The 11,067-nt window shown below is 37.6% G+C and overlaps 1 protein-coding gene across 1 annotated transcript; it reads left to right on the forward strand.

Annotated features, from left to right (window-relative positions):
* Positions 1 to 1,595: 1,595 nt before the first annotated feature.
* Positions 1,596 to 7,842, forward strand: LOC140141559 (uncharacterized). The gene is made up of 2 exons (XM_072163466.1): positions 1,596 to 1,753; positions 5,693 to 7,842. The coding sequence occupies exon 2, from the start codon at positions 5,714 to 5,716 to the stop codon at positions 6,662 to 6,664; it is 951 nt and encodes a 316-aa protein (XP_072019567.1). The 5' UTR covers positions 1,596 to 1,753; positions 5,693 to 5,713; the 3' UTR covers positions 6,665 to 7,842.
* Positions 7,843 to 11,067: the final 3,225 nt, after the last annotated feature.

Below are 11,067 nucleotides of genomic sequence, written 5' to 3' on the forward strand. Positions count from 1 at the left end.
TGCATGCACAAAACTTGAAACGTATTGTCGACGGACTAAACAAACATCACCTAACACGAAACGCATTTGGCGGATAATAGCAGGACATATGAAGAACATCATAAAACGAACATTGACGAACACTAACGGATTTGCTAAAATACCATCCGTTTCTTATACGGAAGACCGATCCGGTGTAGTGTGACACTAACACGGTCTGGGTCAACGTACATCACCGAATGCAAAAATATGCTATCCGGTGGTGAAGGCCTCACAGGAACGTATTTGCAACGAACACGGGCCGAGTGCAACGAACAAAGAACGAACATGAACGAAAGGAGAGCGAACAAACTCCGGCAATATGCAGCACCATACGAACACACATCGGATAAATACCGAACATGTGTATTCGGTACACTCCGTTTCAAGTTTTGTGCATGCCGACGGACTTAACGAACATCACCTAACACGAAACGCATTTGGCGGATGATAGCAGGACATAAAAAGAACATAAAACGATCATCGACGAACAACAACGGATTTACTAAAATGCCATCCGTTTCTTATACGGAAGACCTATTCGGTGTAGTGTGACAGACCTATTAACAGGAGCATGTCTTCAAAAGCAGTGAGCCAAACATATATATAACAAAATATATGTACCTTCAGACTACGTAGCTATGTGTGACTAAATTCATTTAACAAGTTTAAATGATTTTTCTTTTCGTGTAAGAACAAAATTACACAATCGTATCACCTTTAAATTACTGCTCTATAATATTGTACGTACGTTGCTATATAAAAAAAGATTCTCAAAATTCCCAGGTGACCTTGATGACGTCATAACCTTATTGAAAAGCCAACTAACGTTGAATTAATTTTTATTTGATTTCAAAGTTTGTGCCGATGCCGCTCATAATTAGTTTTAAGTAGCGTCTTGTGAGCTAGTTTTTTTATCCCCTGGAAAAAGAAATTCTTCTCGTAAGTTGGATATTACACGTATAAGTTCAGTTTTAGTCTGCTTTTCATGTTCAATTTAAAAATTGATCATGAGAATATACTGAATTTTCGAAGTTATGCAAAATTGCATATTATTTCTTTACGGATCAATGGATGTACATAATCAATTACTAGTAGTCTAGGAAAACAAAGAATAAGTGACCCATAAAGTCAGTCTTGCAAAATACACGCAGATTTCACACCCGAACACCATTCAGTTTCTCCAAGCATTCTCTAAAAAAATATTTGCATAAGGCCAAAAAAAAGTTTTGTTTAATGTCCCCCGAGTAATTACAAATCCAATGCGGTGTGCGGTTTTTTTAATAATTTTTTTATTTTATCAATAAATCAGGTGTTCAGGGGGTTACCCCTTTGAAAACTCACTGGTTTCGGCCCATTATGTTTTGCCAATGGCATGCAATTTGTCTTCATTTGTTGAAAATAAAATAAAAATTGTGAAATAATATTTTATTCTTGAACGTTTTCACCATCAGAAATCCAATGCGTTGGTGACATGAGACAAACCTATATATTTTTTTGGCTAATTGGCTTAACTGAATGTACAACTATACAGCAAATCTGGAGTCAGTCGCTCCTTTTTCGGTTGGCATTTTGTGTGGCAGCTGCAGCGTATCACAGTTTTCCTGCCTTTTGAAGACTGTTATTGTCATGATTATGCAAAATATATTCTGTTTTTTATGACTTTGATTTTTTTTGATAAGGACTTGAAGTTTACGGTTTATTCTCATTCTCTGATTTGACTTCTGGGCTTAAGGTAAGTTTATTTTAATATTTTCTTTGACATATATTTTCAAATACCTGTACGGTGACATAACTATTACCCAGCAAACACAAAAACGTTTTGGACATTGTTCGCAAAAGGTGTGAAAAGGTTACTAGAAAACGTTTTAATGTCCGGTTATATAAAGGGTATAGGGTATAAAACGTCTTTAAATCATATGTTGAAAACGACAATTAAACATGAAATTACAAATGGAAACATGACATACATATGCAGATATACCAGAGTAAAAACTCCGGACATACCTGCCTGTGCGGGAACTTGAACCCGAGACCTCTCGCTTGCGGGGCGAGTAGGCTACTCTAACCACTACGCTCACAGACTGTCCCGGATAAACATGACTCAATTCTTTTGGATTAGGAGTCAGGGTAAATAGTACAAACAACACATAACATACCAGTGTACGAGATCAATTAATGATGCTTACCCACCAGCCTAATATAATGATACAAACAAGGGAAGAGGCTTACGCATCATACACTGGAACATAGAAACATTCATTGCAAACTTGCACACGAGATCAAATTAATGATGCTTAATCATTATTCTTAAAGGAAATCTGTACCATAAACTAATCAATGGCTAATATAGTTATATACCCCTAAATTAAACATACCAGACGGTCTACATGTATATGAATTTCGGAATATTCCTAACAAAGAAAAAACACTTTATCCTTCGTTTCTGCGATTCATGGAAGCCGCCATGATAGCTGCTTGCGAATCCTTTCTGCCACAAGCGGTAGTGTAACCTTTCACACAGACCCGCGGCGAGCGTGTGTTGCTATGGCATTCGCGACACCCACAGCGAATTTTGGTTTTTAGTGCTGTTTTTACTTTTCGTTCTCAAAAGACATTGTTGATCATAAATATTACTTAAAATACATTTTTATAATGTTCTTCTGTAGTTTTATGGGTAAAAATTGTCGCGGTTTCTTTTGAACGAATGTTGAATCTGAACTTTGGTAGTATTCGCTTCGTGTCACCAAAGTTCATGAGGACGAGGCTGGTGGCACGGATTTCGCTGGTTTCAAAATCGGGGTACCGTTACAGCGTAATAAAATACATCGGGTATCAATATGGCCGCCACCATGGATTACAAACTGATCGCTGATTGTCGTAAGGAATTAAGAATTTCTCCTTTATTTGGACGTATATAAGCTTGGGACTTTTACTATTTGTCGTTTTTATTATTACTGCAACTATATAGCCATTGATTAGTTTATGGTACAGATTTCCTTTAATACATGTAATATATCAATATACAGGGTGATTTTTTCACATTTTTGGGTTTGTTGCAAATTTGTGATGTTAATAATGTTTAAAATATTGTCTGATAGTTTCAGACCGGAATATAACTGGTATCTTTTTCTTTTTTCAGACATTTTTCAAGGTCATTTCTGCTCTCAACATTGTCAATAATATTTTTAGAGGCTGATATCTCAATTTCCAATTTTATAATACAATATTACAAACTCAATATCTTCGCTTAGGAATGTCCGATTTCATAGGGGAAAACGGCGTTGTGGAGCAAAATATCTCTATACCTAAGATAATGTAAAACAATCAAAATTGATAACCTCCTAAAAGTGTTTCTTTTTGATATACCACGTCACAATGATTATACAAACAATGGAAGAGGCTTTCGCATCATACATTGACACGTACGTAGAAACATTACAAACTAGCGCATGAGATTAAATTATATGATGATTAAAGCCATAATGTGTGATTTGCTCCACAGCAACGCCCTCATTTTTCGAACTATTTGCACCATTGTAATGGCCACTGGTGTACATATATGCCCTGTAAATGTTGATAACAGCATTAAAAGTTCATCATCACTTAATAAATGCGTCATGTATTTTAAAAAAAAACATCTTATGCAAAATTACTATTAATTCTTATTGTATCGTGATTTAGATGACCACATTGGATATTTATACTCATATTGTTTATCCATGTTCACACGTTGAGCCAAGGTGTGAATTCAGCAACCGTGACCTCCAAAACCTGATGACCGCGATCCAAATAAATAAATTATAATTTCCCAACTGAAATATTATGACAGACATGGGCATAGCAGTATGTTGATCTCTAGGCCCTAAATATTTGCATTGCAAATTGTGGAGTATTCTCATTGAGTATCGTTTAACCGATTATATTTTTTTATCATCATGATCTTAGTAGAGTAATTGAAGACCTGAGCGCAAGAAGACCGTAAGTCCACTTGGCCCCTCAACATGTATACACTAAAGTTACTTATAGTTTCTTAGTTTTATAATGTTTAATACAGGGTGTCCCCCCCCAAAAAAAAAGAGGCCCCTCATTGCGCCCTCTTTTTCGCCTATTTCTGAAAAGTTGATAAAATATTATTTTGGTATGTAAAGAAACCTTTAATTGTTAGCTTTAATAAACCAAAACAATTATTTCAATCGGCTCACAACTTTTGAAGATATGCCCTTTTAAAGACAAGTACCCGTTTTACACTCTGTCCACGGATAGCAAACAGAGTGGTTGGGATAGGTCGTGCTGTGGAGTGGCCTGTAAGATCACCAGACCTCACACCACTTGATTTCTTCATTTGTGGCAAAATCCAAGATCTTTGCAAACGTATTAATGCTACGCAACGGAGTTGATGCAATGAGGACTAGGACTGAAACCTGTATTCGTCAAGGAGGCAACCAGGTAGAGGGCAAAGCAGCACAGTAAACTCACTTCAAAAGAACCAAAGACAAACTAAACAGCCCTTTTCAGGGCTACCTTTTATTCCAAAAAGAGAAATGACTTATGTTGTCAATAAAAAGAAAGCAAGAAACATTAAAGTAAGAAAGTAAGAAACATAATGAAGCAAAAATGCATAAAATAGCCGAGAAAAACATAAGTAATTCTCGCTATTCGCAATAAGGGCGCCGCCAGCGGTTTGCGATGTAATCGTGATGTATCATGGGAAAATCGTGATGTATCATGGGAAAAGGTCGACATCAAGTCCGCGCAATACAGAATATTACCATGCTATTACATAGGAACACGTGACAATATTTTTTAGTTTGTCAATATAACGGTATTACACGCAAATCGATAGAAAAAATTAATTGTGCACATTTCAAATCACATTATTAAGTATTATTGAGTATCGATTCGCGTGTAACACCTTTATTTTGACAAACTAAAAAATATTGTCACGTGTTCCTATGTAATAGCATGGTAATATTCGTATTGCGCGGACTTGATGTCGACCTTTTCCCATGATACATCACGATTACATCGCAAACTGCTGGCGGCGCCCTTATTGCGAATAGCGAGAATTGCAAGTATAGCAAAAGAATTCCATCCCACCCACATCAATTTCGCCCAAGTTAACAAAATCCATAACCCATAAAGCCCACTGGTAAAGCCTATTCCCTAAAATAAAGTTGTTATTTTATAAAGTTATCATCGAGGAATGTTTTATATTCATGCATAGTATATGCACTTTTCAATCTTCGAAGTAGCCAAACCTCCTCCGTGGACAGAGTGAAAAAACGGATACATATCTTTAAATGGGCATATCTTCAAAAGTTATGAGCCGATTGAAATAATTGTTTCGGTTTATTAAAGCTAACGGGTAACGGCTTCTTTACATACCAACATATACTTGATCAACTTTTCTGAAATAGGAGAAAAAGAGGACGCAATGAGGGGCCTCTTTTTTTTGGGACACCCTGTACATGTTCCAGCGTGAAAACATCATAAAAAGTTGTGAAAGATAAGTTGTTGTGGCCCCTGAACATGTATAAAATATTACCAAACTATACGAAACTATAAGCAACTTTCGTGTATACATATGTTGAGGGGCCAAGTGGACTTACGGTCTTCTTGCGCTCAGGTCTTCAATTATAATTTAACTTTTCAAATCATTTTATATTTTCAGGTTCCTATTTGTTGAGACGCTATGTCTGGTGAAACAGGTCCTCTAAAAGTCTTCCTCTGGACAAGTCCTCGTACTGTGTCGACTTCATTTCTCAAATGCATGAATTACGTGCCTGATACCGTAGCCTGGCACGAACCATATATGGAGATCGCTAAATTCTCACAACTAACCGAAGATCCGATGGTTTGCAAACCTTGTATAGAATTGCTGGAAAAGCACGGAGGCGCTTCCGAAGTAGCTAAAATTAAAAGTGGATATGACGCAAGTGACAAAGATTTTGATTGGCTGAAAGAGCAATTAGAAGGTGATTTTCCTGGAAAGAAGATGGTTTTCGTGAAAGAGATGGCAGCAAGTCTTGTTAGAGAGTCGCGATATGATAAAATCCCGAAGGGGTTTCGGCACACTTTCCTAATACGTAATCCTCATAAGCTGATGAAATCTCAACTGAAAGTGCTTGTGAAATCGCAAAAGGGAGGATCAGATAACATGTTTAAAAAAAACAGGGATCATCCGAACCGCGTGCGCCCCCTTCAGTATTTGAATGAATTATGGAAGTACGTCAAAGCTGAAGGTTTAGAATCCCGACCTGTGATCATTGATATCGACGATCTTCTGGAGAATCCCAAAGAAATGCTGGAAGCTTACTGTAAAGAAGTCGGTATTCCCTTCACAGAAGATCTACTGACTTGGCCCGCGGGTGATGACGTCATGACAAAGATCTGGATGGTTCCCAAGCAAACCATACTCACATTTCGTTCGATTGGACTACATGATGCAACCTTCGCAAGCACTGGATTTCAAACTAAATCATCGACTGCGAATGGTGATAGTAGCAGCGCTGAAGCGGAACTAACGAAACAGGTCTCAACCATTGTACCGCCAATGTGGAAAAGTACTGTATCGCAAATGTTGGACAGAGAAATGCCTTATTATGAAGAACTACATGCCGAACGGCTGACTCTAGAGAAATAAGTACATAATACCAATAGCTTTGACATTGAGTTTTACTCTGAACCCCTCATATACCCAATGTGATCATTAAACGGTATATAGCGATTGCACAAGCCCGGGGGGGGGCACTCCAACTTTGGAGGTGACGCGTATGTAGGGCTGTTAAGACCCCCTTTTTCAGCATCGCTGTCACCCAAAGACCCCATATTTTTTTACGAACACATGCTCGCTCCGCGCTCTGTCACCCGAAGACCCCTATTTTTCCATTTGATCTGTCACCCAAAGACCCTTACAAGTTCAATTTGAACAGCAACTTTCATTTATCACTGATTTTGTTACTTATTTTGAAAAAAATAAAGAAATTTGAAGCCATTTAGAACTAGAAATTCGATTTTCGAGGTTTTTGTGGCGCTGTTTTGGTTCTCACCCAAAGATTCCATTTAAAAAATGGTCATGTTCTCACCCAATGACCCCATATTTTTTACATTTTGCTCTCACCGAATGCCAAAAATCATGCTCTCACCCAATGACCCCATATTTTTTACATGTTGCTCTCACCGAATGCCCCTTAGTGCGAAAGCGCCAGCCCTACACCTATATCCATTTCAAATTGAAGTGCCCCCCCCCCCCCCCCGGGTGCACAAGATGGGGGTGGGAGTAAACGAAAACCATTTTCCTATAGAATCAAGCTCTAGTTGCATAGGTCTTTAAGGGGGTACTACACCCCTGCCCAATTTTGTGCCTATTTTTTGCATTTTTCTCAAAATTTATAGCGCATTGGTGACAAGTAAGATATGTATATTATAGGGGCAAGGACTACAACTACTACTGCACTGGAAATTTTATTTCAGCACAGACAACAGTTGTGGAGATACAATCAAAAATGAGGGAAAAGCAATATTTGATCAATAAATCAATAACTACTTACCTTGAGTTGCTGAATTTTCAGTGTAGTAATTGTAGTCCTTGCCCCTATAATATATACATATCTTATTTGTCACCAATGCGCTATAATTTGTGAGAAAAATGCAAAAATAGGCATAAAATTGGCCAGGGGTGTTACCCCCTTAAGCTGCTATATACCTCTACTCCACTTTCGCTCTTTTTCGTAAAAAATAGGAAAACGTGATGCCTCTTTGAAATTAAATTTGCATTATGTAAATTAATACCGTTAGTGAAGTTCATTTTGGTTTAGTACTTGTACGTACGGATGAAGCAAAATAATTATGTAATATTACGGTTTGAGTAATTTGAGTGATGTGTGAGTGCGTGTGAACAAGAGCGTTTGTCTTTAAATACACGGCTTTCGGCTTATCCTAGCAAATACAAAAATGTTTTAAAACGTTATAACCAGGTTAAAAAATAAACGTGTTTTGGATTTGGTCAAAATGTTTTAATTATATTCAAAGGTACTTGACCATATCGGCAGTCTCATTCTTCTGATTTTGGTATCAAGAAGGCTCATATCTTTCTCATTATCCCAATGAAATTGAACGCCCGATGATATTTTTAGTTTAAATGGTGTGAACAAGGGAAACTAATAAAGAGGTTTCCTAAGAAAAAATACACAATGCAGAACTAACTGACTTCAATTTATTGTATGCTGGATTGAGAGGTTTGGAAAGCAATTACGGGAGTCCGACTACAACTTCATGAATTGCCGTACAAGTAAGTACATAGGTGTAGAATAGAAAAAAAATAAAATAATGGAGCGTATTTATACCGCGCAAAAATCATCAAAAAGATCTCAGGTCACGAAAACAAAAAAGCAAAGGACACACAGTGAAACACAAAAAACTTTTAGATTCAGGGAAAGCATGTTGGAAAAAATGAGTTTTAAGACTACATTTGAATTGAACAAGCAAAGTGATAGCATGAAAGTTCATCTGTGTTGGTAGACTTCATAATTGGAAATTTAAACTTATGATCTCAACACAAAATTAAGACGTACCTCAAATTTTCGGTCACAACTTTGACCTTCATCTGGAGACTGCCAACCCAAGTTTGGGATCAGTGACCTTTTGGACACTTGACCCCAAAACCCGGTCGTACACTCTGGGTAACTTGTATTGGCCCCAGTCGCGGTTGAGAGATGGTTGGTTGACTCTGATGTAAATTGACTCCTTCACACCCCTTTCAAAGCAAAGTGATATTGCGGATGTTGTTGGGAAGGTAATTCCATGCTACAGGGGCAGCATAACGAATTAAAGGAACGCATACCAGCAGATGTTAACACGCGGGGTCCTGAGTAGTTTTTCAGATGATGAACGGAGGGAGCGTTGAGGAACACAAGTACAGCGAACCGCGGAGAGGTAAGACGGAAGGGTAATCCTAATAAACTGATGAAATCTCTACTGAAAGTGCTTGTGAAATCGCAAAAGGGAGGACCCGATAACATGTTTAAAAAACAGGGATCATCCGGACCGTGTGCGTCCCCTTCAGTATTGAATGAATTATGGAAGTACGTGAAAGCTGAAGGTTTAGAATCCCGACCTGTGATCATTGATATCGACGATCTTCTGGAGAATCCCAAAGAAATGGTGGAAGCTTACTGTAAAGAAGTCGGCATTCCCTTCACAGAAGATCTACTGAATTAGCCCGCGGGTGATGACGTCATGATAAAGATCTGGATGGTTCCCAAGCAAACCATACTCACCTTTCGTTCGATTGGACTGCATGATGCAACCTTCGCAAGTACTGGATTTCAAGCTAAATCATCGACTGCGAATGGTGATAGTAGCAGCGCTGAAGCGGAACTAACGAAACAGGTCTCAACCATTGTACCGCCAATGTGGAAAAGTACTATATCGCAAATGTTGGACAGCGAAATGCCTTATTATGAAGAACTACATGCCGAACGGCTGACTCTATAGAGAAATAAGTACATAATACCAATAGCTTTGACATTGAGTTTTACTCTGAACCCCTCATAATATACCCAATGTGATCATTAAACGGTATATAGCGATTACACAAGACGGAGGGGGGTGGGAGTAAACGAAAACCATTTTCCTAGAATTAAGCTCTAGTTGCATAGGTCTTTAAGCTGCTATATACCTCCACTCCACTTTCGCTCTTTTTCGTAAAAAAATAGGAAAACGTGATGCCTCTTTGAAATTAATTTTGCATTATGTAAATTAATACCATTTGTGAAGTTCATTTTGGTTTAGTACTTGTTAGGATGAAGCAAAATAATTATGTAATATTACGGTTTGAGTAATTTGAGTGATGTGTGAGTGCGTGTGAACAAGAGCGTTTGTCTTTAAATACACGGCTTTCGGCTTATCCTAGCAAATACAAAAATGTTTTAAAACGTTATAACCAGGTTAAAAACGTGTTTTGGATTTGGTCTAAATGTTTTAATTATATGTGACTGGACACGACGAATCAGCCGTAAACTCGGCCCGGGTCAATTTTGTTTTATTTTGTGTTTAGAAAATATACATCATAAGCTTTAAAATAGTATATCATTTGACTTCGGTTTTACATGTGTCTCTTTTTCCATATTACTGGTGTAATAAAGTCATAATTGGCGGTCATTTCAAATCATTCCCAAGTCAACGAGGTTCAGGAATGTCCTCTCATTGTTTATTGTTTATACATACCTAGACAAAATACAATGCAATTGTAACCCACCACTTGAACAGGATTTAGCGAAAGCATACAAAGGCTAGAGCTATTTAATGATTCTATATATAGAAGATTATTATCCTCTTCAGCAATAGGATTATTGATTGGTTTAAACGCTATCAAATGAGAAACATGTCGCGCCTAATTGAGACACCTATGAATACGACTTGCGGCACATTTTGCACTGTATCTCAGAATACAATTTTACGAGTTTACGGCTCATTCGTAGTGTCCACTTACATATTCAAAGGTACTTGACCATATCGGAAGCCTCATTCTTCTGATTTTGGTATCAAGAAGGCTCATATCTTTCTCATTATCCCAATGAAATTGAACGCCCGATGATATTTTTAGTTTAAATGGTGTGAACAAAGGGAAACTAATAAAGAGGTTTCCCTAAGAAAAAATACACAATGCAGAATTAACTGACTTCAATTTATTGTATGCTGGATTGAGAGGTTTGGAAAGCAATTACGGGAGTCCGACTACAACTTCCCGGGGGGGGGGGTACTCAGTACAAATAACCACACGGGGACGTGCCACAAACATGGGTAGCATTTTCGGCCTTCTGGTATATCAATGACCCCTTTTTCAAAGCCTATGTTGGTATATGAATGGGTCCTTTTTTCAAAATGTTCTCAATTTTTTCGGAAAACAGCCCAACTTTACCTTAATTTTCCCAAAATTTAGGGAAAATTTGTAAAAACTAAGACAATTTTGGTTAAATTCGGCCGAAAATTTTGACTTTTGGTATATCAATGGGTCAAAATTTCTTGAAAATTTGGTATATTTAT

The sequence above is a fragment of the Amphiura filiformis genome, chromosome 19 (genome assembly GCF_039555335.1).
Source record: "Amphiura filiformis chromosome 19, Afil_fr2py, whole genome shotgun sequence".
NCBI classification, from domain to species: Eukaryota; Metazoa; Echinodermata; class Ophiuroidea; order Amphilepidida; family Amphiuridae; genus Amphiura; species Amphiura filiformis.